We start from the raw sequence: 25,731 nt of genomic DNA on the forward strand, positions 1-25,731 counted from the left end.
GAAACCCCGAAACCCCGAAACCCCGAAACCCCGAAACCCCGAAACCCCGAAACCCCGAAACCCCGATGACGCGCTACGCGCGTGCGCGCTACGCGCAGAGTCGCTTTGCTCCTGTAGTTGCTTAATTTTTAATTCACCCCTTCGGACCCACACCTCCGTTTGTTTTTGTGTTCTCCCGGCATCTCCCCTCACTCCGAAACCCTCTTAAATTGATTGTTTACGTTACAGCACATTCTAAAATTGTACAAGAGTATCATGTAGCTCAATCGCATTCGCTGCAGAGGTGGGTTGAACGGCAAGGGCAAAATCAGTAGTCCGTACACTTTCTCGACTCGCCCATGCCCCACTCCGCGGTCTGACGAAGGGAAGTAATAGCATTGCTCATCATGAGCACTCCGATATGGCACAATGAGGAAGCCAGTCCTAAATCGCCATCTTTCAACGGGGTTCTGATCTTGCCACGTAGATCGTCACAAACGGGAAAGGCCGAGCCGGCGACAACACCTAGGCCAGCTGCAGTTCGCTTCCCGTCGAGGTACTTCATCTGCAAGGAGAACCTTGTGTCGCCATCGTTCCAGCTCCAGGCGTGGTTGTGCAGGCACCACACGATCGTTCTGTCGGCACCGAACAGCAGCGTCCCAGTGACAAAGGTACTGTGTAGCCAGCCACAGTACATCGCATTCTGAAGATCGGCGCATCATGGACTCTTCGGAAAGCCCCACACGCCATACACCAGCGGCTCGCGTGCCATGACTTGAGATGACCACTGTCGCTGGACAAGCTTAGAGGTACCGAACACGAGCATCGGGGGCATCCTTGAGGGCGACCTCGAAAGCAGCTTCTGCCTTGGCGAGTGTAGACGAGAATGTTGACGGTGGAATCCCGAACATTTCGCACAGCGTATTGGATTCTCAGGTTGTGGTGTAAAAATGCAAAACCAAGACCAACGCTTGGTGCTTATATGTGAGCTTTGGCGGTCGCCCTGACTTTCCGTTGCCGGACTTCCATGTGTTGTGTTTCGAGAATTCTCGGAGGAGGTCGTGAAACGCATCGGGCGGTAACGAGACGGTCGCAATGAACGTGCTTTCACCCAGTGATGCATATATCGTAATCCATAGACTTTCGTTTGGTTGAACAATGACATCTTGGGTAAGGTAATATCGTCTTTCAATGACATCCTTGCGCGTTACATATGGATGTTATCGGGTGTGTCAACGTCCTCATCGGCGTCGTCCAGGAGCTCCACCCACAACCACCAGCGTTTCATCGCACCCTGTCGTTGTTCGAATGGATGCATCGTCCAGTCATGAGATTCCCTCGTACAATCCATTTTTCATAACTTTATTACGATGTACAGTATATTTGAACTCAAGGAAAGGCCGTTTTGGATGTTGAAAATGTGTTCAAGGCAAGACAATTTGAAATATCTCGACATTTCAAATTTGGATGCATACAGCTGTACGCCTTCCAAATATTCGCAAATACTTGGGTATGCATTGACAGTGAACATGCCCTTAGGGCATGATCAATGCATACTACTATTTTGTTTCGTGTTAGTTTAGTAAATCGCGTATAATATTCAAGATAATTATTGAGATTGGTGGAGGTGACCCTTTATCCTGGTAACGTGATCAACCATTGATCAGCCAAATTTTCAAAATTTTCAAACTAAAATATCTCAATTGGTTTTCATGGCATTTCATTGGAACCAACATTTCCGGAAAGCTGACGGAAAGCTCTTTCGCGGCATAGTCAAATGTATCGATTTAAACAATACTTGCCCCAGTTAACGTTATTATTGAATTGTTTCGAGTATTGTGGATTCGGTACAAATTTTCAGATCTCGCCGCCGAATCAAATCACTAATCGACGCTATTGGCTAATCCAATTTTGAGTAGATTTGATTGGCTCACAGAAAGGACAAGTATATTCAAATGATTTTGACCAATCAAATTGTAACGCCATATTTGAAGGACAGTGCAATTGTTTCAAGATGACATTGCTCGAATTGACCGCGCAAGTCGTCGGGCAATCTTGCGACGTCGAGGACATCCTGTCATGCATCCCGTTCCTCTCCAAGGAAGCTTCCACGCGAATATGGCGCCACATGAAGCCGGCTCGCTTGAGGGACCTGGAGATCCTCGTTATGAACGCGGCGCCAGATACTGCGGTGCTGGACGAGTTCGAGCAGCAATGGGAAGCATGGACAGTCGCCGACGCGAGTGTCGTGTTCGACGGCCACGAGTCTAGCCGGTACTTTGGCAATGAGGGTGTGTTCATTGGTAGCTCGAGTTTGGTGCCGCCGAGACCGTTCCGCGCGTTGTACTGGGAGCGGGTGTTCCGGGTCATGTTGGCCACGACGACCACCACCACCACCACCACGCCGATGCATCTCTTTCAGAACGTCGTGTACGAAGTCAAGGTTCGCGGAAACGAACTCACGACCGACAGTGTCGGCCACTTGCTGACCCTCACGACCCTTCATCGCGTCGAAATCCACCATCTCGTCGAATCATCTTCATTTTGGACACACGCGAGTTCCCTCGTCCAGCACAGCTCGACCCTGCGCGAGTTGTGCATCCTCCACAGCAAACTCTCGTCTCTCCAGCCGCTTCTCGCCGCTTTGCGCGCCAGGAAACATCCCATTCTGTCCATGCTCGAGTTTGTGTCTGTCACTTTGCGGGGGTCGGCATTCACGGACCTCGTGACTCTCGTCGGCGCCCATGTCGTGCGCGGCATGCGCCTGACCAACTCGATCCCGGAGGACGCCGCGTCCATCTTCGTGCCGGCGGTCACCTCCCTCGACACAGTGCTCGTCCAGCACCACGACTTGAACGACTTGGATATGCCGCCTTTCTGCCGCACAACTCGCCTTTCTCTCGGCAGCAACGCCCTCTCCAGCGTGTCCTTTCTCTCTCGATGCGTGCATCTCGTGGAGTTGGATGTGTCCCACAACGACTTGGGCGATGCCGGCATCTCCACCTTGGCAACCTCGTGCTTACCGCAAATGCCAAAACTGACCAAGTTGTTTGTGTTCAACTGCCACTTCTCCGCCGCGGGCGCCGCCGCCCTCTTCACGTCCGTCGCATCACCCGCTTCCTCCATCCAAGTGCTCAATGCAGGCCGCAACTACCTTGGTCCCGCCGCCCAACTCGCCGTCCTCGCGCCCTTCCTCTCTTCCCCGTCCTCAGTTACATCTCTCCACCTCAACTACATTGGTCTCGGCAGCGCCATCTCGCCCACTTTTTGTATGGCACTCCAATCGTTTAGTCAACTCACTCAGCTATCATTGGGCGAGAACCGCCTGCGAGACCAAGGCGCCGCTTCCATATTCGCCTCTCTGCCGTTTCCTATGCAAGCTTTGGACCTGAGCGGAAACCTCGTCACACGACAAGGACTTAGTGACATTGCCAACCATATCACGTCGTCCACATGCAGCTCTCCGCGCCGCCGCTGCGCCAAGTCCGGGGAAGTAGAAAGACACAAGTGTTGGATCGAAGAAGTGAACCTCCGCAGCAATCAATTCGATGCGGCCGATATGCGCGACACCCTCGCAAAGCTCCACATGGCACTGCCCACCGTGTACGCGAACGAATGGCGGCACAACACACACGACTACCAATGTTGATATAGCACTTACTTGGGTACATATTACAGTCAAAAATATGATCCCATATTAGACACTACAAGAACCGAAACCCAGAAATATACACGAACAGTGTTGGTTTATAATTATTTGTATTTATAAAAATAGAGGGGAAGGTGGTTTTGGTAGTTTGTGTTTAACGATAGTGCTACTAAGGGGTATCGGGGTTTCGCATATTCAATGCAACCCCGAAACCCCGAATTTCGACATTCATTGCATAAGCTCACACTTGGTTCGAGATCGTCGACATGTAGTATTAGTGTAAACGAAACCCTTTACGACACTCTCTTCTTGGCGGCCTTGTCCTTGCGGCGACTGATGGCGGCGGCGGTTCGTTCTTGGATTTCGGCGATGGTGCAGGGCTTCACATCCTCCTCGGGGTCGTCGCCGTCGTCGTCCATAAAGTCCGGGGGCTGCGGGTGCAGGTCGTGTCCTCCGAGCAGCGTCGTCTTCTTATGGTTGCTGGACGGCACCGCTTTGTGCGCCGCCGTCGCGTCCAGCTTGCCCGACTGCTGCGCGTACACAATGTTGTGCATCTGAACGATTTCGCCGATGCGTTTCTCGATAATACCCAGGAATTTCAGCATGTTGATGTCCGTGAGCCCGGTCGAGTTGAGTTGCTGGAGCAGCACTTCGTCATTGTACCCGATCTTGTGGAAGATATTCATGGCGCCGGTCTTGATCGAATCGATCACGGCCATGGACTCGGACACGCGGCCCTCGAAGTGCGCCGCCTTCTGCTTGGACTTGTCGATCTGCTCCTCCAGACTCGCCTTGATGCGCGCGCGGTTGATGTCGCTGCCTGACCCCTGGCACTCGACGATCATGTCCTGGAACCGGTTGTTCTCGATCTCCACGGCCTCCATCTCCGTGTTGAGTTCGTTGATCATGTTGAACAGCGAAAAGTTCTTCTCTTCCGCCGACATGAGCGCATTCGCGAGCTCCCCAATGTCCTTGATCCCAGTCTTCTTGCGGATCTTAGCCAAGCCGTCCTCGTACGCCTTGAGCCGCTCCGTCTGCTTGCGCAGATCGGCCTCCTTGGCGCTGATCAGCCACGACGTTTTAAGCGTTTCGTCCCGGAGCTTGGCGTCCGGCGTGCCGATGTCCCGGTCCTGGCTGTCGTCGCCATCCACAAATATGGACCCGTGGTGCTGGGACGCGCGGAGGTGCACCCGGTCCACCTCGATCACGTTCTTGAGCTCGTTCCAGTCGGCTTCGAACCGCGCCGTTTCCTCCGCCGTCTGCAGCTTGAGCGCTTCCACCTGACGCTGCGCGCGGTCCCGGGCATCGTACGTGCTCTGCGTCAGCTGCGTCGTCTTGGCCACGTCCAGCTGCTTGGTGTGCAGCTCCCGGTCTAACTTTTCGTGGATTTGCTGCTGCTGCACCTTTTCCCGCCGAAGGTTTTGGATTTGCTCGCGCAGTTTCTTGTTGGCGTTGCACTGTGAAAACGTACATATATACATGTGAGATACGAAATGGGAAAGAAGACAAGAGCACCGCTTCGTTGAGTCGGATGAGCACTTTTTCTAACCGATTCTCCAGCGTCCGGATCGAGCGTTGGTCGATCGACTGCTCCGCGGACGGCGGCTTGGCCTGCGTGCTGCCCCCCAGTCCCCCCGTCGGACTCATGAGTTTCTTGGTTTCGTTGTGGGTATCTCGGAATTGCTACTTGATCTTGTCAATGTGGATGGATTGTATCGGGTGTACCTTGAGCTGGTGGTCCAGCTCGTCGCTGCGCCGCTTCTCAATCTCGACCTTGCGCGCATAGTAGTCTCCCTGCACCTGGAGTGCGCGGATCTGGTCTTGCAGGTACGACTCGTTCCGGCTCGCCGAGCTCATCGAAGTGCTCATCGGTACCCACCTGCTGTCGACACTATAAATGGCGCGACTGTAACGGTTTCACACGGATATCCGGATGAAGGGTGTAACCGATACAGGGATCTACTAACACCTCGTCACCATACTAGTAGTACTACTACGTAATATTATATATTAATAGTTTCAACTCTTATTAATAGCATGTCCACGTCACTGGGTTTGTTTGTCTCGAGCCGCTCAGCTCCGAAACACCAACCATTCTATTGATTCTCAAGTGTACACAACCAAAACACGTGTGTGACTGAATCCTGTCTCGATGTATTATTATATTCTTCCACGAATCGAACTCCAAATAGGATCACACGGCGGCACATGTATCGTCGTGGTCGATGACGTCGTCAGCGTCCTCACGTGTACTCTGAGCCACGTCGTGACCTTCGTCAGGCTGGTCAAAGGACACGGGTGCGTCCAGTTCAGAAGCCAAGTCAGCGGGGGTTTCGGGGTTTGTCGAGCCCTCTCCAACTCCTACATCTTTGCTCCGTCCTACAAACTTGGCCACGAGGTCGTGCAGGCCCAGCGCACGCAGTCCGTCCACGAGGGCGTCCAGTCGGTCGTCCGGGTCGTCGCTGTTCATACGCGCCAGCTGCTGGTCCGAGAACCCCAGTCCCTTGAGCTTGGTCGCATACTCGTCCACGTCGACTTTGTTCGCTTTTTGTCGGGGGTTCGGGGTTCCGGGGTTTCGGGGTTCCTCCACTTCTTCTACTTCTTCGTCGTCAACGTCCAATCCCCGTGCGTCGTGTTCCGTGATGGAGATGGTCCACAGCGGGGTTCCTACCGGCTGCATCTTGGCCACAAGATGGACGCCCCACCCATCCGGGCCAGCCACCGCCACGTCGAATCGGCTGCCGGCCGCCCGCGGGTACTCCAACTCTGTCACGACCCCCACCTCCAACGAGATGGTGTCCCCATTCGCCACGGCTTCCCTTATCATTGCATCCGCCGCGAACGGAACCATCACCACGGGAATGTCAATCTTCTGCTGTTGGTCCGTTGCTTCTTTCGACGGCCCCATGACCATCAGACTGTTTTCCTCTTCTTCTTGGGCGGCGGACGGATTCGGTTCAGAGTTGACGATCACGGCTGCCACTGCCCCTGCTTGAGTGGCACGGTTGGCTTTTTCGTCAAAGAAACACTCGCCTCGATGTAATACCACCACCCGGTGGGGGGTCGACTCGAGGGGGGTGCAGCCGAGGTGGGGGGTCCCATACAAAACGGGCGCGTTCTGGATGGACACTGCGACGGACGGGTCCTTTGTGAGCCCAAACTCGGCCGCCGAGCAGCTGACCCACCGTCCCAGGACCTGCAGCCGACACCGCCGCATGGTTTGCGAGGCAAACTCAAACACGCGAAACTCGGTCAACGACGACGACGACGTAGTAGTAGTACTACTACCACCACCCCCCTCGCTGGAACTGTGCGACTCGACGATAATGTGGGGGTCGCCTAGGTTGGTGACCTTGAGCCACTGGCCACGGTCACTCCGCCGAGTGACTCGAAACCCGCCCAGAAGCTGCTCGACGTGGAAATACCCGAGCGTTTTCCCTCCATACAACGACTTAGTCACAATCTTGTCGTCCTCGGGGGTCGTTTTCTTGTTCGCTTTGGGTTTGGTACTGCTACTAGTAGTACATCGTGGTCTCGCCATTTGAAACCGATCATGAAACGCTCGGCGAAACCCAACGTCGTCCCAGAACTGTATCACAGGACAGGTCAAGTACTTGTTCCAGTGGGTAGCCGTCCTAGGAACCGCATACTTGGTCTCGTCGGACGCCGTCAGGATCGGGGTCACTTCAGCCGACGGAAGCACCGGGAACGGATGCGCTTCGGTTGTAAACACATAGTTGGCCTTCCTCAGAAAGTTGGTCTCGTCAAAGAGCAGGTACAAGTACTTGCATGTTTCCGACAAAAAGTACGACGGCATCGTGTCTTCCACCGTCCGGGTCTCGACGTCCGAGATGGCCGCGTACCCGCACGTCGTCTTGGCATATCGTTCGAGGGACTGCACCGCCAAAGCGCCTGCTGTGAGCCACGACGAGTCGTTGGTGGCCACGTGGACGTAATAGGTAGACTCGAGCAGCTCTGGACGAAGGGGGTACCCATTTCGATTCTGCTTCTTCGGCCGCCACCGCCCAACGTCAAATTGCTCTGGGAGGAACGAGTACTGCTGCCACACTTGGTAAAACGCGTTCAAAGACCGAGTGCTCGAGGCAAAGTCGCCTAGTAGCGACTGCATACCCGGCCAGAATGCCACCAAATTGTCAAATATAAAGGATTGGTGATGCTGGTTACTCAGACATCCATCCCACATGGACACGTCCGTGTACCAGTCGCCGTGCTTGTTGTGCTCCATCACGGCCGAATACACGGGCTCAAACATGTCGAGGGCTTCCGAGTCCCCGTAAAGCACGTACATCTTGAGCAGGTACTCGTAGAAACTATCCGAGTTGGAGCCGGGGCCGCTACTCGTCTCAGTCCACTCGCCAGTCGCCGTGTCAATGTGCTTTCCCACGAGGCCCAGTGCCGACCGCCGGAAGAAGAGGCCGCGGACGGCCTGCCGCGCCGCCTGGGCGTAGATCGGGTTCTTGGTCAGGATACTCAACATGGTGAACTCGATTGAGAGCGATCCGGCGCCGGCGGTGGACGCCACGGACGTCTCCCCCTTTGGAACCCCCCGACGGAGGTTTACCGTGCCGAACGGGATGCCCGTGGGGGTGACAAAGGCGGGCAGGAGCCGGTCCCCGAGGTCGGCTGCCAGAGCCAAGAGCCCCCCCGAGTACGCCGGTTCGGAAGTGTTCGAGTACAGCTGCAGTGTCGGGTCGACGGCAAACAGATGTGCCGACAAGAGCCCACCCAAGACCTAACGGGGAATGTCTGTAGGTGGGAAAAAGGGGGAAATTCCTACTCGAATCGTCGTTTCAAACACCGATACTTCAGTGTCCAGGTCGAACGTGGCGTGCGTGGTCACGAGCGCGACGGCGCGGCGGAACTCGTCCTTGTCCCCAAACACCACGAGTGTGTCGAGCGTGTCGATGAGCGTGAGCATGGGGATTTTTCCCAGTTCAAAGCTCTCGCCCTGGCAAGTGATGGGTTTGAGGTTGTCCAGAGGGAACGCGTGTGTCATGTAGCTGTCATATGCATGATAGAACATGCTCTTGACGGTAGCCGCCAGCTCTTCCTTGGTCTTGAGCGTCATGTTCGATGGCGGCGGTGGCGACGCGCACGCACTGGGGGTGCACACGGTCACGAGGTAGTCGCAAAGTCTAGGCTCGGCCACGGACTCGATGTACGTTTCCTGCGGCCGGAATACGCAGCATGTCAAGTGCACGTCCGTGCTGCGGTTCCGCGCTACGTCGGTCGAGTTGCACATGTCTCCGTGAAGAAACACATGCGAGATGTATGCGCGCAGATCCTTGTCCGTGCTGCTTGAGGTTGTGTGATAGTGGTTGCTGTGGGCGGCGTCGTACGTACCAAGGGAGATCACCTGGGATTCGTCGCCCGTAGTGGGGTCGACAGAGTACTGCCGGACGTGGCCTTCGTGGCACCACTCGTACCGCCACCAACTACCGCTAGTATGAAAGGTGCGACACACGTCTGTCATGCTGCTGGCGTCCAGAAGTGGTGACGCCGACGTCGCGGGTCCATTGCCGGCAACTTCATTCGGCTCGGCTGCGGCCGCAGGTGATGGCGATGGTGGAAGCGCTGCTGCTGCCAAGATTGACGCCAGCGTCAGTAGTGACGTCGCAACGACGTGGACGTGGGTCATGATCGCGACGCTGAGGTGGTCCTGATCTGATCGGGCGTCGATCAACGGCTTCGTGGTCGACGCGAGAGGAATGCAAAAACTCGGCCTGTGATTGGTTATCCGGATAATGTATCCGGGCTACCAGTTTTGTAACCGCTCCATCGTCGATGAAACGCTTCGTTTGCCTGTAAAGTAGTCGGCCAGTCAAATCATGAGCATTTGATGTCAAAAGAGTTTGCAAACAAGAGCATGATCCACCCTTGTCAGGGAGTCTAGAGTACGTATTCCCCTTGTATTATACTAGTTAGTAATGTCGCAATGAGTACCAATATAGTACAATGCAAAGCCCAACCACTGGCATTTCCACCGACACCGAACGCGCGGTTGCACGAGTGGGGGTTGGACTAGTAAGACTAGTGGAGGATGGAGTAGTAGTAGTAGCACTAGTTGATGGCGCGGCAGTGACGGAGGTTTCAGGGACGAACGATTGAGTCGCGATGAGGAACGTTGTAAAGTACGTGGCAGCACTCACGCCCACGGCGCGTTCGTCAAACTCGACGTCGACGTATTCGCAGGCGGGAAAGGCTGTCTTGGCATATGCAACTGCCGCCGTTACACATCCTGGCGCGGCCACCGTCGTGACCATATCGGCCAAGTGGCGCGGAGCAAATACATCGCTCCACCGTTGCACCCACGGATTGCTGCGAGAGCACTCGACGGCCGCAGCGGCACTTAACAGCGTCGTCAGTGCGTTCGTTTGGGCAGAGCTGCACAATGCCAGCGAACGGTTACTTGGAGTTTTAGTCGAAATAACTTGGAGCAAAACTTTGAACACGATGGCAAGGGGGGTGCCACAAGGCCCGACGTTGTTGAGTAGGTTGGCCGTGGCGTTGACGTTGGCAGTGCACGTGGGACTTGTGGCCAGGAACCGGCTGAATGGGATGTACTTGTTGATCGTGACTTGGCGAATCACCATGCCGTACTCACCAACACTCCCAAACCCGTTTTGGTATTCTAAGATGGACTCAACGCAGTCGTTAGTAAACGTGACAAAGTGCGCGGCGGCCAGCTTGTTGCTGCACGTTGAAAAGTTGGTGGCTACGACCACCGTCGTCGAGTTGCAAAACGACGTGAGGTACGACAAGTACACTTGCTTGGGGGAGACGAAGGCGCCCCCCGACGGCCCCCACTCCGCCTCGCAGTCGGGCAGCGCATTCATTTGCATAGTAAGGGCCGCCACACAAGCAGGGACTTGGCACACGGCAGAAAGGGCCCCCAGGTCGGACGGGAGGGCGATGGCGGCCGCGGAGGCTACGGACGCGGCCACTGTAGTGCAGGCAGGGGGCACCCCACCGAGGTCAAAGGGGGAAGCGCTGGTGCATCGCGGAAGACCAAAGGAAAGGGCCAGCGAATTGCACACGTTTGCGATGCCGGCCACGGACGCCCCCAACGACTGAACGGTCGACGCATTGGTCTCCTTCAAGGCGATGGCACTGGCGATGAAATCTGCCCGACATGAGTCGACAGTGCACGCCATAGGGACGAGCCCTCTGCTGATAGTCAGAAAGTCCATCGGTCTCGCGTCTTCGAGCCAATAAGAGCCATGTCCGCCGTCGAAACAAGCGCGAGACACGGGGGGAGAAGCCTCGCGGGTGACCAAATAGTCCGCCGCCAGCAGAAATGACGTGAACCGAGTGGCGGCGTCCATCCCAACGGCCGCGTCGCCCTTGTCCGGCGCGGCGAACTCGCACTTCGGAAACGATGACGTAGCAAAAGCTACAGCCGACGCGACGCAGCCAGGGGTGGCAACGATGGACGCGAGGTCTGCCAATTGATGGGGCGTGTACACATCCGACCAGATTTGAACCAGTGGGTTGCGAAGGCATGCGACAGAAGCGGGGGAGCCTAACAGGGCAATCACACTGGCACTTTCGCTGTTTGTACAGAGCGCAAGGGACGAGTTCGATGGGTAGACCTTGGACACTGCTTGCTGGAGGGTCTGGAAGGCAAAGAGGACGCTGGCTGCACAAGGACCGGCGTCGGCAAGGTCATTGAGCATGTATTGAATGCTGCTTTTACAGGCGTTACTGGTGGCTAGATATCGACTCAGCAGGATGTATCTGCGGAGGGTGGCTTCGTAAATTACAAATGCAATGCGGTTTCCAAAGTATTGGGCGATGCACGTATCGGAAAACGGCGTCGCATACAGCGCCGCCAGCTTGGCAGGGCAGGACGAGGTATTGACAGCAGATTGAGTAGGCAAGTTGTCACAGAAGGAAGACAGGTAGCCCAGATACACTTCTTTCGGGATCAGGGGGGCGCCGTAGAAGTATGGCCATTCCAGTCGGCAGGTTGGTAGCGCAGTGATGCGTGCCGTGAGATTGGCCACACAAGCTGGCACTTGGCACACTGCGTCGAACGACTTCAAATCGGACGATTGCAAGATGGCGAGAGCGCTGGTCGCAAGCGGGGCAGCCGACGCACACGCTGCTGGCACTGCGCCGAGGTTGGTCGCATACGAGTAGTTGGAGCACGTAGGCTGGGCAGTTGTAGCGAGAACCAACGAGCTGCAAAGGTTCACTAGACCAGTTATGGCCTTGGCCGCGGCCTGCGCTTCGTCGCATACTATGGCGCCAATGTTTGAAGCGCTAGTTTGAAAGTCCTGTCGACAGGAGCTTTGAGCGCACGCGAGGGGGGCATACCCGCTGAACACCGTCAGAAAATCGATGGTTTTGGGCATGGTGGCACTCCATGGCCCCACACATGTGGGAGAGATACCGACACTTTGGGCGATTTCAAATCGCGAGCTCAGGCTTGTGTTGGTGCACGTGCCAGCCAAAGCCCAGCCAGAGCCAACTAGGACGAAGAACAGTCGATGCATCGACCCTGCAGCCTGACAAGTGACGAGCAAGCCATGACGACGTTCGACTACATCGCGCTATGTTTAGATACGTTAAGCCATCTTGTGCGTTCATTTTGGGTTTCTGATCGTTGCATTCATCATTGCTGAGCCCTGAAACGGATTGTGTAACCCCCCGTTGAACGGTGTAACTGACTACTCGGGGGTTCAGAATTACCATATTCGGGGTTTCGAGAACCCCGAAACCCCGGAATCCCGATACACCTGTAGTTGTTGAGATTTGGTGGAATATCGCTGAACGTTCAATATATTCTTGTACTAACTAGCGGATTTGATGGTCATAATATATCCCCCTCTATGACAAGTACGCGGCTTCGATCTCTTCGGACGCAGAGTCCCGCAGCATGTGCTCCTACATGATATGTAAATATTATATATATATATATATATATATTGTACATACTCGTTCCAAGACACATTCGCCGCCGGTGGTGATATCCAGGGCATACTGATAGAACAACCCGTCAATGGTTGCCACGAGCACTTGCACGTGGTTACTTCCCGGCAGCGGTCCTCTCAACGCGCACAGATTGGGCACATTTGCTGAGCGCAGTCGCGCCTACCCAAACAAAAACGCCCTTAACTCGACTTGGCCAAACCACCGATCATACGTAGGCGAAATCCCGCGCGCCCTCTGCGATACGGGTCACGGACGACGGCAGGTATGAGCTGAGCATGGCTTTGGTCGTCGCCGCCTTGGGCTCCAGACGGGTCACGGGACCGAGCATCGGCGACAGAGAATACGACCCGGTCACAGCGCTCTCCAAGCCAGTAAGAGAGAAGATATGGACGGTGCCCGTGTCACTGGAACAGCAGAGCAATGTCGACGTCGGATTGAATGCGACACTGTAAATGGTCGCGGGGTACGACCCTCGTCGAAACGTCGCGCGCTTCTTGCCGCTCGGGACGTCAAACACTCGTAATATAGTACCCTAGCCATACTACTAGTATGGCACTACTATATGGGGGCATGTCACTATTCGTACAGTGTCGGAAGCAGTTGCCAACAATGTGCCCGTGGCGTTCATGGCCAAGGCGACGGGCATCCCGCGGTGCGCTTGCACGGCGTTGAGGACGCTGAGGTTGATGGCGTCGTAGAGCACGATCTCGCCGGCGACACCTCCGGCGGGGAAGGCGAGGTACCCGTTGTCGGCGGGAGACAGCACGCACAGCGCCTTTGGGTTGGACGAGGTGTCGAGTGTGTTGAGAACTTGCATCGAGTTGATGTCGAAGATGTAGATCTTCTTCTCGAGCACCACTACGAGGCTACGTATGTGTCAGTCGTAGTGGGGGAAGGAAGGAGAAGGCATACCGCTGTCGGTTCAACTGCACCCCGAGCACTGCCGTGACGAAGTTCAGGTCGCAGATCGCTGCGCTGGTCTTGGTGTTCCATACGCGCAACCTTCGCGGGGAGAACGCAGGCTGCCATCGTCCGTTACCGTGATATATGGAGGAGGACGAGCAGTACCTGTTCCCCTGCACCGACCAACACGATTAAACTAGAGCTGAACAGCATCTCCGCAAGGCCAATACCGCCTGCTGCGTCCTGGAACGACCGGGCAAACGGTTCGCAGCTGTACACGAAGAAGCCCTGCCGCGTGCCAACGCTGATGCATCTACGTCGGGGATGGCGTGAGCTGCAAGCACATGCATCATTCGTTCTGCACATACGTCGCATCCTGGTTGAAGCTCACGTAGAGCACGGAGCTGTCGGGGTCGCCATTCTTGATTCCCATCGACATGATTGAATTCTTGTGGAAGATTGATGTTCGGATAATTTCGTATTGAAGTATCCGGAAGCTGCAATCACTTTCCATTTTGCCATGGCCGCGCCTGCTGACATGGCACGCCGCGGTGCGCTCATCCTCCTGGAAGGTGTAGATCGATGCGGCAAGTCGACGCAAGCCAAACTCCTCGCACAGCATTTGAACTGCACGCTCCAGAACTTCCCGGACCGTACCACGTCCATCGGGTCCACCATCAACGCATACCTATCCAACGCATGCGAAATGAACGACCAGGCGATTCATCTGCTGTTCAGTGCGAATCGGTGGGAGCTGTCAGAGAAGCTCCGCGATCTTCTCAACCAAGGCACCCATGTCGTCCTCGATCGGTACCCTTCCTTCCTTCCCTCGCATATTTTGATGTGGTGGCTGCCTAGGTACTGCTACAGCGGCGCTGCGTTCACGGCGGCCAAGGAGAAGCCTGGATTGTCCCTTGACTGGTGCATGCGTCCAGAGATCGGTCTTCCTCGACCTGACGTTGTGATATTTCTCGACATCTCCACACACGATGCGGCTCAACGTGCCGCCTACGGCGAGGAACGCTACGAGAAGCGCGAGTTCCAGGAACGCGTGCGCGCCAACTTCTTCCGCATCATGGAGACTGAGGCGGCAGCGAAAGCTCCTTGGCATGTCCTCGACGCTACCAAGTCTATCGACGAGCTGCACGCGTCCATCAAGGCCGTCGCGACTTCAACCATTGCCCAGGTCGAGCACACCCCTGTTCGAATCCTTGAATAGTATTACTAGGGAATATTAATAGTATGAGTAGTAGTAGTACTACTACTACTACGATTGCACTGGAGTTGCGGTCTTGAGGCTTCGCTCCCGACTATGACCACGACTGGTACTGCCACCACACTCTGCCACGTCATTCGACCGACTCGAGGTCTTGACCAGCTGCGGTGGAACATTCTTCTTCTTAGACAGTGTACTCTTATCCTGGGACTTGGTCGTGGAGCTGCCTAGGAGGAGCGACGACCCGAAGCTGATGCCTCCGATGTTGATCTTCAACGAGCTACTGGAGCGCGGCCGCGCGTCGGCATCTCGTCTAGTGTCTGTGGAGGTGTCGAGGACGGCATGCCACCTTCTCAGCATGTGCGGAAACAGTTGGTCTCCGTCGACGTCGTAAGGATGGGTCGCATGGAGCCAGCCGGCCGCTTCCGCGGCGGAGAACCCGTGGGTCCGCATGAGGTACCCGCCAAGGAACGTCCGTATGCGGTGGAGACCGTGCACTGCCACGACCCCGGGGGTGCTTTCGATCGCGTCTAAGATGCGCCCGAGCATGATGTCGTCGGAATGCATGTCGTCAGGGCAGATGAGGTCCATGTACTCGATGTCGAGCGTGTCGAAGCAGTAGACGGGGGGATGCAGCGCCAGGATCAAAGTGACATTGTGCGCGTGGAAGTACGGCATGAACGTGTCCAATGTGCACGATGGACTTGGAAACGTGAGGACCTTCTTACTCAGCCATGTGAATGGAGGCGCGTCGACGTGGTGGTGGTCGGGGGGTATGAACCCGCAGGCGCGGGCTTTGTCGACGCCGCGGACGCAGTCGAGGACATGCAGACACGACAACCTGTCGAAGAATGGAACGATGTGCAACGAGTCAAACGGTATCCAAGCGTCTGTAACAGACAATGTGTGATGGTGGAGGAGGTTGTAGCAGGCCAGGACGCACACGGCTCGGGTGCGAACGCTGGAGTCTGTGGATGTGCGTACAGACACGCAGAGCTGATGTCCTGGCCGTAGCAGATGTACATGTGATTCTATAACCTGACAAAGCCGCAGGGTGGACGTGTCGAGAAGGTGCCCGTCAAGGTCGAACGAAGTCAGTCCTCGCGCGTAGAACCAAGTTGTGGAAGGTTCATGCCGCCATTCCACGTACACGATCTTGTCGGACACAAGGACGCGTTGAGTCCAGTCCCATGCAAAGACCATCTTTCTTCACGTCCGTTGAAGGGATCCCGTCGGAAGCGCTCTCGACTGGGGAGGTGTTACTCGAGTTGAGTGGAAACTTGAAACGCTTACTGTACGTAAAGTGAACGTCAAGTTTCGTTTGTAGTTAGTATTACTATTAGTAGTATTACGCATGCTGTAATACGTTGAAGTTGGTTTATGTGTTTAAAACCTACGTTTATCTCAATGTCGGCCAATCAGAGCATTGTACGTGGGGACCTTGAAGTTGCCGTCGAAACGTTTGAATTTGATTCGCTAAAAGTTCAATAGTTCTTAACCAATCAAACAATGCTTATCAAATATAAGAGGCTACTGAACCAGCGAGAGTTGCAACTTCAAATTGAAAGCCATCCACTCTCACTCACTTCAAGTTTGTATTCACGTTGACATTTGAGGCGGGAAAAACCGGATAATTGATCAAATATACGGTTAAACCTCTGGCATTTTAATTGTTGAAGTGAACCGATGGTTTTGAGAACTTCACTTTGCGACCGCCACACCGCCGCGCCGCCGCCGAAGGCTCCTTGGCGGTATCCCTCCCTTCAAGGAAGCAAGAGAACCCATAGAACAAGACAACATGCTTAGCCTGCAGCACCAAGAATCCTCGTCCGCAGCAGCAACACCCGCTGCCGCGCCGCTTGGGTTCCTTATCCGGCTCCCATCGGCTGCGACATCAGTGTCCCCGTCTGTGGTAGGGGTCCCACATCCCAAGCCCCTTCTGGCACCCGTCCCGGCAGCACCGAGTACACCCATCCCTCCACATGCATCTCCCATCAACTACTCTTCTGACAACAACTCGTCCGACACCAGCAGTTCCCCTTCGTCCCTGCATGACAAGCGCGACTCGAAGCGGTCGACCAAGTCCAAATGTCCTCCTGGTCTGCGCAGTGGCAAGTGGACACCCGAAGAAGAAGCGTTCACGAACAAAATGATCCATTTCTTTCGTCTGGGGCTGCTGGACATTGCCGACGGCACGTCGTTGCGCTGGTATCTGTCCAAGAAACTCAACTGCGAGGCGATGCGCGTGACCAAGAAGCTCAAAGGCAACAGTTCCATCGGCAAGCAGATCTTCCGGGTGCTCGAGAGCTCAGTCGAGACGGCCAAGTCCATCCAGAAGGCGGCCGAGGAGCTGCAGGTGCTGGAGGACGAGTTCTTCACGTCGCTGTCACTAAAGCCAGTGAGCGTCCCCCGGACATCCCCTCCTACTTCTGGGCGACAACATACCAAAGGAGAGCAACCACAGCAGCGACCGGTGCCCAGGTCATTCCCTGACTTTAACGACGAAGCCGAACTGCTGCTGCACTTTTGCTTGTCGGCCCATCGCGGCGAAAAGCGGAAGCGGATCACTGGTAGTAGTAGTAGTAGCAATGATCATCCAGCACTAGTAGCCTTAGTAGACGCACAAGCTCAATAGTAACCACCTCCCAAACACAATAGCACAACGTTTTAGTGACGTCCTCCCTTCGTGGTTGGCCTCGTAGTAGTACTACTACTAGTACCTTCATTGGCAATGGGAGTACTAGCAGCTTTGGATGTCCACGCTAGCAACCACTTCAAGTTGGTCAAGATAGATTTACACGCTTTTGTCCACACTTCTTCGTCTCGTCCAAACAAGAGGCTCAGTCCACCAACATCCGCCGTCGTCGCTCCAATCTACTCTCCACTTTAGGAACACTCTAGTAGTACTACTAGAGGGTACTAGTCACCTTGTATGGCAACCGAAAGGTTGAATCTGTTGCTTCAGCATATTCACCCAGGTGAGCCACGACCTTTAACAGCGCCGCGAGACCCAAATTGAATGGGCTCTCCACGTAGTTGTCGCTGTCCCCTCCATGGCTACAGTAATGAAAATGGATTACTAGTAGTAGTAGTAGTAGTAGTAGTAGTAGTAGTACTAGGACGTACAGCGCGTATTCCATAGTAGGCGACGGATGCAGCCTTCGAATCTTCGAGTAGCTACCGAGGGGCACGACTTGGAAGTCTCGGATGGGGATGTCCATGGTTTCCATCAACAAGACGACCACAAGTGCGACGTCCCCCCACCCCGCGTTGATCTCGTGCCAGTCGATGTGGTGACGTGGCAGTCTCCCGAGGCAGAACCCGTTGATCGTGCCGAATGGACCCTTGTGCCAGATGTAAAACGCGTCGTTCCAGACATTCATGCGCCGGATGATATGCAATCGCGACTCCATTTCCAGTAGGCGCGCCACACTGGCGTCCCGCGCATCGTGCGCGACGTCCACCGCCATCAGCTCGTCGTTGATGCGCGCCCACATGGCCGCTTCCTCGACCTCCACGCCGCGCAACTCGTCCTGCAACTGTTGCAGCTCGACTTGGATGGACATGCGTTCGTCGTGGATGGCTACTAGAGACGGATCGGCGGGACGGAACGATGGCGCAGGGGAAGGCGACTTGATGGACGACGATCGAACGGGCTTGGGGACGGTCGCGATGAACGCGGCCAATGCCTTCTTCTCCTGCCGTGCCCGCGCGTCACTTTTCTCCAGCATCTGCGTGAGAATTTGAAGACACTCAGGACACATGGCTGGAAGTGACGTGGTTGCGCTAGCTGTGATGCTTTCGCTGATCGCATGGAGTCGTTGGATCTTCTTGACATGGGAACTCACGTCGGCATGAGACGACTCCCTGTCCCGCATCACGGACAGCGACATGGACGCAGACGGAGGCATGTGGACACTGGTGGCGTTGACGTTCACATAGGACTCGTCCAAGCTCGTGCCAATGTTCCTGCAGCGCATGCAGTGCTGCTGCATCATAGTCGCTGTTCGATCCATGTTCTTGTTCAAATACCCTTTACCAATAAAAACGTATATTTGGAGTATATTCCGTTTTATTGTAAATATTAAAATACGTCGAAATATGTATTTACTCTGACGAACTCTATACTACTTCGAAGTATACCGTTTTGCAATTTATTTCATCTTTTTTCAATGTATATATGTCCACCAACCTGAGTCCCAATTATATTTCATCTCACAGTCAACCAATCTCCATTTATATTTCACGCCAATGTAAAATGCCGTGTTATATTTCACCCAGCCTCCGTTACAATTCACCGACTTTCGAAAATATTACAATATTCACCTAACTAACTGTAAACACAAAAACCTCCAATGGTCTCTACAATAATACTTCGAAGTAATTGATACTGATGATATCAGTAAGTTCGTGAATAATGCATCGAAATATAGAGGTTATACGTGTTTTCCATTCGCGTTAAACAAATGGGGTTTTGACAAAGACGTTTTATATGAGCCAATCAAACGGGCCAAAAGTTGTCGCCTTATTTTTAGGCAATCAATCAACTCTGTGAAACGTTAGTTTGAAATCGAGCATGGAAGGGTCAATGCCGAAGAGTAAGCTGCTTGAAGCAAAGCAGGTACGTCCAAGGCAAGGAATAGCTTCGTCCGTCACATGACGATGTGGCTATAGAGGCGAAAAGACGTGTCCAGCGACGCATCCTTGCTGCAGAACCGCATCGCATTACTCAAGGTACTGACTGCTGTACGCACCGCTCGTCATGTTTCCGTGATCTACTGTAGGCGGAAGAAGCCCGGGCGTGGAAGAAGATCGAACAGACCAAGAAGCGCGCGATGGAGCTGGTCAAGTTGCGCCAGGAGAAGGAGAACTACGCCCGCGAACGCACGGCGCTGATGACACAGGCCGAACGCGAACTGCACGCACAGCAGCAGCTCAAGCGGGAGCTCGTGCTCGCGTCGGAAAAGAAAGAAATCGACCAGCAGATCCTCGACCAGAAGCGGTCCGACGCGCAGCAGCTGAAGGAGGACAAGCAGAAGTGGCGACAGTTTACCGAGCAAAAGAAGCGCCTCGAGCTGGAGGAAGCAGTGCGTCGTCGGGAGGACGTTCTCAAGCAGGAAAACCAGCTCAAACGAGCACGCCAAGCCAAACAGGTCAGTCGCGCCATGGGTTCGGGGTTTCGGGGTTATTTCCGGGGTTTCGGGGTTGTTTAGATTTATTTTATTGACGGAGGAGTAGATGGAGGTGGAGCGAGCCAACAAGGAGCGTGCGGACAACATCATTCGCCGCGAAGAGCAGGCGTTTTTGGACAAGGAAGTGGAAGTCCAAGAGATGGAGCGGCTGGAAATGGAGCTCATTCAGCGACTGCGCAACACACAGCACCTCCAGAAACAAGCGTACGAAGAGCTCGAGAATGCTCTGGGCGGGACCAACTCGCCGTCGTTAACCACTCATACCAGCGTCTCCATGAGAAGTTAACAAGGACATCCATGCCTATATATTGGTGTCGTTCGCTGCTCTAATCGTCCTAAGCAAGAACCTCATGTACATATTAATAGTTCGAGCGTGACTAATGGACATTTGGTGATTGTGCGATTCTTTGTTACTAGCGTTTGGACGTTTGGAGCGTGTGACATACCGTAAATACTGATATCATCTAGCGTGTCAAAACAACACGGTGCGTAAGCAATTTATGGAAACCACACCATGGACATTTGGTATTTGTGCGATTCTTTGTTGCTTGCGTTTGGACATTTAGAGCGTGTGACATACCATATATCATGACTATATTGAACCTTTCGTTTCCGTTAAAATAGTCCTTGAACCTAATGGAAGCGCGTGACTATATTAAAATAACCTATATTATTAACATAGTCCTGCTCTTTATTTCTTGCACACCAGCACACGGCCGCACTTGTAATACCTGGACACGGTGTCCCGCGGCAGGGACGTCGAGGACATGGCGGTGCCGACGGAGCGGACGTTCTCTGGGAATGTGCACGTGTGGTGCTTCTTCATTTGACCGCATCGGACACAGTTATAGATGGACCGATGGTTATACTTGCGCAGTGGTGGGCGGTGGGGAACTGCCGGCAGCAGGCACTTGGCTACGAGTGATCCTCCCGACAACGATGGTTTGGACGAGAGAGATGGAGGAGGTGGAAGGAAGAGGAAGGGGATCGGCATGGACGAGGGCGGCATCGGAAGGATCGCAGACGAGGACGGAGTGTCCAGTGAACGACCACCCAACAAGAACGACTGCAAGTCCCGTTTGCGAGATACTGGATGCCAGACCCCTTCAACGCTGCTATGACTATCTTCATGCTCGTCTTGGGGATCGTCGTCGTCGTCGCTATCATTGTCGGGTGCTAGGTAGTCCTTGTCACTGCTGACGGTCGAGTCGTTGTCGCACGTCGCCAGGCGTGCGAATACCTTTTCTCGTATCCTTGCCAACAACGTGGCGCTTCTGTTGTGTTCTGCTAGCATGATGGAACTAGCAGTATTGACGTCAGTAACATCTTCATCGCAGGAATGGCTGTGGAACTCCCGCGGACGCAGCCGACTTGTCGGGTGGTTGTCGGTAGTCTGGCCTGTATGGTGGCACGGGTTGTTGATGAGGCGCAGGGAGTACGGTTGTGGCAATCCCATGTCGACTTCCTCCAAGTAGTTTGACCCTTCATTGGTGTCTTCCATGCCGTCAGGCAATACGTAGTCGAGCGCAGACATGGCCGCAAGTGGCGCAAAATTGGATCTATGCTGGCAAAGGAATATCCGGATACCAAAGTTGAAATCTTTCGATTGAATATCGAAAAATAATAATACTCTCGCAACACTAAGCAAGGCGACGTTTTCGGTTTTTTATTTCACTCCATGACGATACCGATTTAGATATCTTATAGATGACATCAACAAAAAAGGTTATGTGGGCGGCTGTCCGGATAACTCGAGGAATCGACACCCGCTAAAGATCCAATTCGAAATCTCATGGAATGGGCCAGCGGCGACGAGCAGGTGGCGTCCGACCTGTCGCTACCGCCGCCACAGAGATGCGAACTGCTCTCCGGCATCCAGACGTACTTCGTGCAGATGCTGCTCTTCGTTATCGCGCTGACGTCTCTGTGGTACAAGCGGCATGTCGAGCGACCCAAGCGATCCGTGGAAATCTGGATGATGGATGTCGGCAAGCAAGGTTTGGGGGTACGCCCACGCTCATGCGTGCGTCCACATAATCCAGGTTGTGGTGTAGGCGGTGGTGGGTCACTTCACCAACATCCTCATTGCCATCTCCCTTCCCCACGTCACAGACCAGGTGAGTGGACATGCATGATTCGTCGTCTCTCACACGATGTCATGACGTAGTGCGTATGGTACTTTCTAAACTTCTTCATCGACTTTACACTGGGCATGGTCATTTCGTTGTCGCTGTTGCGTCTCCAGCAAGAAATCGCGCTGCGGACAAACTGCCCGGCGCTGTATGAGAGCGGCGACTACGGCAGCCCGCCGTCCTACCGGTACCGCGCACGTCCATCTCTCCCCAAGTGACAATGCAGTAGGATATGGGGTGTGCAGCTCACAGCTTGGCTCAGCATCATCATCTTCTCCAAAGGCATCGTCACGTCCGTGCTGATTTCGTCGTCGGCGACGTTGAGTTCCATCGGCAACACCCTCTTTAGCCCACTGGCCGCGCATCCCCTCTCGGAGCTCGTGATTGTGATGATCGTCATCCCTAGCTTCCTCAACGTAGTTCAGTTCTGGATCCAAGACAGCTTCCTGAAGCGAGACGTCGGCGGTCTGCTGGCCTACTACGCCCGGACGACCAACCCAGCCAAGCTCCACACGTCCATTAACATGGACCCGTCGCTGCATGTTGGCTTACTCGACTAATGTTGGCTTACTCGACTAACTTACAGCGTGATTGTACTCCTATTGTGTTAAAAGTGCATTGCAACTACTAAACATGTGATAGTAAAGAGTAAGTTGGAGCTCTCGAGAAGATGGAGAAATTAATATTGCTAGAAGAATCTCATTGGAGCACATTTCTATTTATACATAGAAACTGTAATGGTACTTTGTATAGTAACTAGTTAACACTTTCAATAAGTTTAATAGCCTATGCACTAGTATTTTCGGGGTTTCGGGGTTTTTGCGCACTCTTCCTTGAACATTACGACAGGAAGCGGGAGATGCGATCGTGCGCCGCGCGCAGCTTGCCGTCCAAGATGTGCACCAGCAGGTTAAGGCTCACATATTTCACATATATCAAGCAAATACAAATATATATAGCAAATACATATTTCCAAATATCAAACAAATACAAAATATACATGGTCAAGGATATGATGTTGTCTTGGACCGTTTCCACGAGTTCTTTCTTGGTCTTGTCGAATTTCACCAGCAATTTGTCGAATTCTAAACCATCATCTATCATGAACCGATAATAAATAATAGATGAACCTTCTTCGTGACGCTTGGTCTTCTCCAGCATGCGCTCTTCGTGGCCAGTTTGCAACTCGACGATGTTCCCGCGAAGGGTGTCGATGGCTGCCCCCTTCTCGCTCACTTCCCGCTTCAACACCACACACATCTATCACTCGAATTATCAACCATAATATTCTCATATATATGTATTTATATAATATATGTATACTTCATCTCGCTCCACCAGCAACGCCTCCAGCCGTCGGACAGACTGCTGGGTATCTTGCAACGTCGCCGCCAAGTTATCTCGTTGCGTGGTCATCTAGAGCCAATATCAAACGAAAAATAAGCTAACATATATAATTAATACCCTGAAACCCCGCAAATATATATTTCTTCGAAGAAGTATATATTTGAAGAATAGATACTAGTAACGGCGGATACATATTACCTCGGCCAAGGCAGCTTTGGTTTCGTTCCAGCACTTGAGCACTTCGTGGCGCGCTCCCATGGCGTACATGACCAGCTTGTCCTTGCGCACTAGCTCCTGTTGTCGCAAAAACATGATTCATTTATTCGCTGGTGGATAAATGAGTGGAATAGCTCGGTTACCAAGTTGAGGATGCTGATCTTTTTCACTTCGTCGTGCAATTTCTGTCCCAATATGTCACGTTCGTCTGCCACAACGCTCTTTTGCTTGTCATATGCGACCACGTCATCACATGTTTTCTATAAAGAAATCAATTATATCGCCAAAATCTAGAGATTTGACATATATTATATATATATATTGTGCAGCCGCCCTACCTTGTACATATTTGTGATGAGGTCCACATTGAGCCGTAGTTCCGCGAGTGCATTGGCAGACGTCCGAATCTCGTCTTCCAGCTACAGGACGATATTTCATTTAAAACAATATAGATAAGAATATTCATTTTCTAATCATACAACCTTTTGTATGCGGGGCTCGTGCCATTGTACATTGGCTTGGTGGGTTCGTTTTTCTAGCTCAAATTGCGCCAACATGTGCGCAAAGTTGTCTTCCAATTGCGAATTTGTCGACACCAACTTGGCCTTTTGAATCTTCAAATCGTTCACTTCCCGTTGCAACTAGATAGCAATGATGCGGGGTTTCGGGGTTCCGGAGGTTCGGGGTTTAATATTGTCATACCTTTTGAATCGTAAAATTGGCTTCATCCATGCGCAATCCTTTGGCGCCCTACGTGATGACAATATAGACAATCAATATATACCTATATTTTATAAAAATGACAAAATTCGATATATAGATCACCGCGAGAAGCTGTATGTATACCTCCCAGTCGGCCGTCGTGGTCGACGCAAACAGACCGCCACTGTCGTCGCCAGACTGCGGTGTCTGAGTGTTGGACGGTTTTCTAGACTCCTTGTACAGCAATTGAAATGTGTCGAGTAACTTGGTGAATAATTTGGTGTCCCGGCTCAGCAGCATCGACGTGGCGCTGTGGTCGTCCAGCACGAGCTCGTCCTCGATGCCGTTGTTCATGTCCACTTCCTTCTTCTTGGACACGAAATCGTCGGCGATCTTGGACACCATATCGCCTTTGGCCATGACAAACTAATCGTCGAATGTCAACCAAATCCCGAAACTCCGCAACCCCGAAACCCCCAAACCATCATTACCTTCAACAGGGTATCGAACGCGACCGTGGGGTCGCCGCCAGTCTTGTCGAGCGTGGACGGCGCGTCCAATATCTCCTTCATACGAGCCTATACAATATACATATAATTAATATATCATATACAGTTGGATGAAGCAATATAATATATAAATGAGACATACGGCTTCTTTGTCCAGGCCAGCCCAGTGCATCGAGTCGGTCATATTGGAAAGGTACGACAGGCGGTACTCGTACAAGCTGCGAATATCGGACCGCAACAGTCGAAAGATATCCACTTCGCCCTGTCATCTTATGTCGTGGAGTTCCCCAAGAGTTGTGATGAGGTTACCCTACCTGGCTATCGCTGTCGCCGGGTGTCGTGTTGGGAATGAGCGCCATGGCCTTACTCGTCCGCAGTGACTTGCAGAACTGAAGCTGCGCCGCGATGTGCGTGGCCAGCGTGCTTACGTCGTCTCGCCAGTCGTTGACCTTGCCCTGCAGCTTCATCGCGTCGTCCTTACCCTTGATCGTCACGCCGCGCGTGAAGTCCCCGTTCACGGCCGCAAACTTCTCTTCCAGCTTGGACGCATCCAACGATGCCGTGGGGACGACTGGGGTTGTATCATGCGTCTGCGATGACGGAGACGCGGCCGACGACTGCATGGGTTAGATAGATGCGTGTCCGTCGAGATGACAGTTACAAGACTGTGGTCGCAGAAAAAGGGTCGTCCCCGACCGTTTCACCTCAACGTTTTTAACAAAAAGTCACAGCTCCAAGTAGCATTTTACAATAAGGTGTCCTATTCGACCAATAGGAAACAATGCATACATAGAATAAGCTAAAATATGCTTTTAAATTCCTGTAGCATCATCACAACACATTGAAATCCGTTCAAGTCAACAAATAGGCAACTGTGGACAGAGAGTACCGCGCATGAAGCATATATGGCCAACCTTGAGGCTGTGCA

The 25,731-nt window shown here is 53.4% G+C and overlaps 14 protein-coding genes across 18 annotated transcripts; 5 read left to right on the top strand and 9 right to left on the bottom strand.

The window, feature by feature from the left end:
• Positions 1 to 307: 307 nt before the first annotated feature.
• Positions 308 to 1,267, bottom strand: H257_17280 (hypothetical protein; the record flags this gene model as incomplete). Its single annotated transcript, XM_009846005.1, has 4 exons — positions 308 to 653; positions 793 to 845; positions 945 to 1,083; positions 1,191 to 1,267. The coding sequence occupies 4 exons, from the start codon at positions 1,265 to 1,267 to the stop codon at positions 308 to 310; spliced, it is 615 nt and encodes a 204-aa protein (XP_009844307.1).
• Positions 1,268 to 1,947: 680 nt separating this feature from the next.
• On the top strand, positions 1,948 to 3,628 carry H257_17281 (hypothetical protein; the record flags this gene model as incomplete). Its single annotated transcript, XM_009846006.1, has 1 exon — positions 1,948 to 3,628. Exon 1 carries the CDS (start codon positions 1,994 to 1,996, stop codon positions 3,626 to 3,628), a length of 1,635 nt encoding a protein of 544 aa, XP_009844308.1. The 5' UTR covers positions 1,948 to 1,993.
• Positions 3,629 to 3,710: 82 nt separating this feature from the next.
• On the bottom strand, positions 3,711 to 5,525 carry H257_17282 (hypothetical protein). The gene is made up of 3 exons (XM_009846007.1): positions 5,354 to 5,525; positions 5,144 to 5,311; positions 3,711 to 5,085 (listed from the first exon to the last, which is right to left on the bottom strand). The coding sequence occupies exons 1-3, from the start codon at positions 5,495 to 5,497 to the stop codon at positions 3,922 to 3,924; spliced, it is 1,476 nt and encodes a 491-aa protein (XP_009844309.1). The 5' UTR covers positions 5,498 to 5,525; the 3' UTR covers positions 3,711 to 3,921.
• Positions 5,526 to 5,758: 233 nt separating this feature from the next.
• H257_17283 (hypothetical protein) lies at positions 5,759 to 9,424 on the bottom strand. Its single transcript, XM_009846008.1, has 2 exons — positions 8,427 to 9,424; positions 5,759 to 8,381 (listed from the first exon to the last, which is right to left on the bottom strand). The coding sequence occupies exons 1-2, from the start codon at positions 9,285 to 9,287 to the stop codon at positions 5,823 to 5,825; spliced, it is 3,420 nt and encodes a 1,139-aa protein (XP_009844310.1). The 5' UTR covers positions 9,288 to 9,424; the 3' UTR covers positions 5,759 to 5,822.
• A 117-nt stretch (positions 9,425 to 9,541) lies between these two features.
• H257_17284 (hypothetical protein) lies at positions 9,542 to 12,234 on the bottom strand. The gene has a single exon (XM_009846009.1). It carries the CDS (start codon positions 12,145 to 12,147, stop codon positions 9,571 to 9,573), a length of 2,577 nt encoding a protein of 858 aa, XP_009844311.1. The 5' UTR covers positions 12,148 to 12,234; the 3' UTR covers positions 9,542 to 9,570.
• A 157-nt stretch (positions 12,235 to 12,391) lies between these two features.
• On the bottom strand, positions 12,392 to 13,951 carry H257_17285. 2 transcript variants are annotated; one of them, XM_009846010.1, is made up of 7 exons: positions 13,858 to 13,951; positions 13,655 to 13,802; positions 13,499 to 13,608; positions 13,173 to 13,452; positions 12,798 to 13,118; positions 12,590 to 12,745; positions 12,392 to 12,538 (listed from the first exon to the last, which is right to left on the bottom strand). In XM_009846010.1, exons 1-7 carry the CDS (start codon positions 13,926 to 13,928, stop codon positions 12,482 to 12,484), a joined length of 1,143 nt encoding a protein of 380 aa, XP_009844312.1. In that variant the 5' UTR covers positions 13,929 to 13,951; the 3' UTR covers positions 12,392 to 12,481. The 2 variants fall into 2 exon arrangements, with proteins under 2 accessions (XP_009844312.1, XP_009844313.1); XM_009846011.1 differs by having other exon boundaries at positions 12,590 to 13,118.
• Positions 13,952 to 14,009: 58 nt separating this feature from the next.
• Positions 14,010 to 14,772, top strand: H257_17286 (thymidylate kinase; the record flags this gene model as incomplete). Its single annotated transcript, XM_009846012.1, has 2 exons — positions 14,010 to 14,299; positions 14,348 to 14,772. The coding sequence occupies 2 exons, from the start codon at positions 14,010 to 14,012 to the stop codon at positions 14,706 to 14,708; spliced, it is 651 nt and encodes a 216-aa protein (XP_009844314.1). The 3' UTR covers positions 14,709 to 14,772.
• H257_17287 (hypothetical protein) lies at positions 14,756 to 15,988 on the bottom strand. Its single transcript, XM_009846013.1, has one exon. The coding sequence runs from the start codon at positions 15,906 to 15,908 to the stop codon at positions 14,757 to 14,759; it is 1,152 nt and encodes a 383-aa protein (XP_009844315.1). The 5' UTR covers positions 15,909 to 15,988; the 3' UTR covers position 14,756.
• A 429-nt stretch (positions 15,989 to 16,417) lies between these two features.
• On the bottom strand, positions 16,418 to 18,728 carry H257_17288 (hypothetical protein). Its single transcript, XM_009846014.1, has 3 exons — positions 17,832 to 18,728; positions 17,633 to 17,762; positions 16,418 to 17,579 (listed from the first exon to the last, which is right to left on the bottom strand). Exons 1-3 carry the CDS (start codon positions 18,719 to 18,721, stop codon positions 17,373 to 17,375), a joined length of 1,227 nt encoding a protein of 408 aa, XP_009844316.1. The 5' UTR covers positions 18,722 to 18,728; the 3' UTR covers positions 16,418 to 17,372.
• H257_17289 (hypothetical protein) lies at positions 16,420 to 17,378 on the top strand. Its single transcript, XM_009846015.1, has one exon. It carries the CDS (start codon positions 16,504 to 16,506, stop codon positions 17,338 to 17,340), a length of 837 nt encoding a protein of 278 aa, XP_009844317.1. The 5' UTR covers positions 16,420 to 16,503; the 3' UTR covers positions 17,341 to 17,378.
• Positions 18,729 to 19,267: 539 nt separating the features above from the next.
• On the top strand, positions 19,268 to 20,283 carry H257_17290 (hypothetical protein). The gene is made up of 4 exons (XM_009846016.1): positions 19,268 to 19,326; positions 19,380 to 19,439; positions 19,490 to 19,858; positions 19,944 to 20,283. The coding sequence occupies exons 1-4, from the start codon at positions 19,282 to 19,284 to the stop codon at positions 20,181 to 20,183; spliced, it is 714 nt and encodes a 237-aa protein (XP_009844318.1). The 5' UTR covers positions 19,268 to 19,281; the 3' UTR covers positions 20,184 to 20,283.
• Positions 20,284 to 20,542: 259 nt separating this feature from the next.
• On the bottom strand, positions 20,543 to 21,453 carry H257_17291 (hypothetical protein). The gene has a single exon (XM_009846017.1). It carries the CDS (start codon positions 21,429 to 21,431, stop codon positions 20,589 to 20,591), a length of 843 nt encoding a protein of 280 aa, XP_009844319.1. The 5' UTR covers positions 21,432 to 21,453; the 3' UTR covers positions 20,543 to 20,588.
• A 214-nt stretch (positions 21,454 to 21,667) lies between these two features.
• H257_17292 (hypothetical protein) lies at positions 21,668 to 22,657 on the top strand. Its single transcript, XM_009846018.1, has 4 exons — positions 21,668 to 21,902; positions 21,952 to 22,014; positions 22,065 to 22,216; positions 22,259 to 22,657. Exons 1-4 carry the CDS (start codon positions 21,690 to 21,692, stop codon positions 22,587 to 22,589), a joined length of 759 nt encoding a protein of 252 aa, XP_009844320.1. The 5' UTR covers positions 21,668 to 21,689; the 3' UTR covers positions 22,590 to 22,657.
• Positions 22,658 to 22,751: 94 nt separating this feature from the next.
• On the bottom strand, positions 22,752 to 25,460 carry H257_17293 (hypothetical protein). 4 transcript variants are annotated; one of them, XM_009846022.1, is made up of 13 exons: positions 25,118 to 25,460; positions 24,946 to 25,065; positions 24,786 to 24,872; positions 24,439 to 24,720; positions 24,295 to 24,342; positions 24,075 to 24,233; positions 23,931 to 24,011; positions 23,736 to 23,852; positions 23,575 to 23,670; positions 23,353 to 23,445; positions 23,160 to 23,289; positions 23,044 to 23,114; positions 22,752 to 22,926 (listed from the first exon to the last, which is right to left on the bottom strand). In XM_009846022.1, the coding sequence occupies exons 1-13, from the start codon at positions 25,424 to 25,426 to the stop codon at positions 22,870 to 22,872; spliced, it is 1,650 nt and encodes a 549-aa protein (XP_009844324.1). In that variant the 5' UTR covers positions 25,427 to 25,460; the 3' UTR covers positions 22,752 to 22,869. The 4 variants fall into 4 exon arrangements, with proteins under 4 accessions (XP_009844324.1, XP_009844322.1, XP_009844323.1 ...); XM_009846020.1 differs by having other exon boundaries at positions 22,752 to 23,114; XM_009846021.1 differs by having other exon boundaries at positions 23,044 to 23,289.
• Between the last annotated feature and the right edge of the window lie 271 nt (positions 25,461 to 25,731).

This window comes from Aphanomyces astaci (assembly GCF_000520075.1).
Source record: "Aphanomyces astaci strain APO3 unplaced genomic scaffold supercont1.103, whole genome shotgun sequence".
NCBI lineage: Eukaryota > Oomycota > Saprolegniomycetes > Saprolegniales > Verrucalvaceae > Aphanomyces > Aphanomyces astaci.

What these genes read in the sequence shown, in the direction of transcription:
- H257_17282 (XM_009846007.1), bottom strand. Translation starts at nt 5,497, where the DNA reads ATGAGCACTTCGATGAGCTCGGCGAGCCGGAACGAGTCGTACCTGCAA. An exon ending in AGCTGGACCACCAGCTCAAG is followed by an intron (nt 5,312 to 5,353) that starts GTACACCCGATA and finishes AAGATCAAGTAG; the next exon opens with CAATTCCGAGATACCCACAA. An exon ending in TCATCCGACTCAACGAAGCG is followed by an intron (nt 5,086 to 5,143) that starts GTGCTCTTGTCT and finishes ACGTTTTCACAG; the next exon opens with TGCAACGCCAACAAGAAACT.
- H257_17283 (XM_009846008.1), bottom strand. Translation starts at nt 9,287, where the DNA reads ATGACCCACGTCCACGTCGTTGCGACGTCACTACTGACGCTGGCGTCA. An exon ending in TGTTTGAAACGACGATTCGA is followed by an intron (nt 8,382 to 8,426) that starts GTAGGAATTTCC and finishes ATTCCCCGTTAG; the next exon opens with GTCTTGGGTGGGCTCTTGTC.
- H257_17284 (XM_009846009.1), bottom strand. Translation starts at nt 12,147, where the DNA reads ATGCATCGACTGTTCTTCGTCCTAGTTGGCTCTGGCTGGGCTTTGGCT.
- H257_17285 (XM_009846010.1), bottom strand. Translation starts at nt 13,928, where the DNA reads ATGTCGATGGGAATCAAGAATGGCGACCCCGACAGCTCCGTGCTCTAC. An exon ending in AGCTTCAACCAGGATGCGAC is followed by an intron (nt 13,803 to 13,857) that starts GTATGTGCAGAA and finishes TCCCCGACGTAG; the next exon opens with ATGCATCAGCGTTGGCACGC. An exon ending in GTGCAGTTGAACCGACAGCG is followed by an intron (nt 13,453 to 13,498) that starts GTATGCCTTCTC and finishes ACACATACGTAG; the next exon opens with CCTCGTAGTGGTGCTCGAGA.
- H257_17287 (XM_009846013.1), bottom strand. Translation starts at nt 15,908, where the DNA reads ATGGTCTTTGCATGGGACTGGACTCAACGCGTCCTTGTGTCCGACAAG.
- H257_17289 (XM_009846015.1), top strand. Translation starts at nt 16,504, where the DNA reads ATGCTTAGCCTGCAGCACCAAGAATCCTCGTCCGCAGCAGCAACACCC.
- H257_17288 (XM_009846014.1), bottom strand. Translation starts at nt 18,721, where the DNA reads ATGGATCGAACAGCGACTATGATGCAGCAGCACTGCATGCGCTGCAGG. An exon ending in CCTACTATGGAATACGCGCT is followed by an intron (nt 17,763 to 17,831) that starts GTACGTCCTAGT and finishes TCATTACTGTAG; the next exon opens with CCATGGAGGGGACAGCGACA. An exon ending in CCTTTCGGTTGCCATACAAG is followed by an intron (nt 17,580 to 17,632) that starts GTGACTAGTACC and finishes AGTGGAGAGTAG; the next exon opens with ATTGGAGCGACGACGGCGGA.
- H257_17290 (XM_009846016.1), top strand. Translation starts at nt 19,282, where the DNA reads ATGGAAGGGTCAATGCCGAAGAGTAAGCTGCTTGAAGCAAAGCAG. An exon ending in ACCGCATCGCATTACTCAAG is followed by an intron (nt 19,440 to 19,489) that starts GTACTGACTGCT and finishes GATCTACTGTAG; the next exon opens with GCGGAAGAAGCCCGGGCGTG. An exon ending in GAGCACGCCAAGCCAAACAG is followed by an intron (nt 19,859 to 19,943) that starts GTCAGTCGCGCC and finishes ACGGAGGAGTAG; the next exon opens with ATGGAGGTGGAGCGAGCCAA.
- H257_17291 (XM_009846017.1), bottom strand. Translation starts at nt 21,431, where the DNA reads ATGTCTGCGCTCGACTACGTATTGCCTGACGGCATGGAAGACACCAAT.
- H257_17292 (XM_009846018.1), top strand. Translation starts at nt 21,690, where the DNA reads ATGGAATGGGCCAGCGGCGACGAGCAGGTGGCGTCCGACCTGTCGCTA. An exon ending in TTCCCCACGTCACAGACCAG is followed by an intron (nt 22,015 to 22,064) that starts GTGAGTGGACAT and finishes GTCATGACGTAG; the next exon opens with TGCGTATGGTACTTTCTAAA. An exon ending in GGCAGCCCGCCGTCCTACCG is followed by an intron (nt 22,217 to 22,258) that starts GTACCGCGCACG and finishes ACAATGCAGTAG; the next exon opens with GATATGGGGTGTGCAGCTCA.
- H257_17293 (XM_009846019.1), bottom strand. Translation starts at nt 25,426, where the DNA reads ATGCAGTCGTCGGCCGCGTCTCCGTCATCGCAGACGCATGATACAACC. An exon ending in CCACGACGGCCGACTGGGAG is followed by an intron (nt 24,343 to 24,438) that starts GTATACATACAG and finishes GTCATCACGTAG; the next exon opens with GGCGCCAAAGGATTGCGCAT. An exon ending in CCAAAGCTGCCTTGGCCGAG is followed by an intron (nt 23,446 to 23,574) that starts GTAATATGTATC and finishes TATTGGCTCTAG; the next exon opens with ATGACCACGCAACGAGATAA.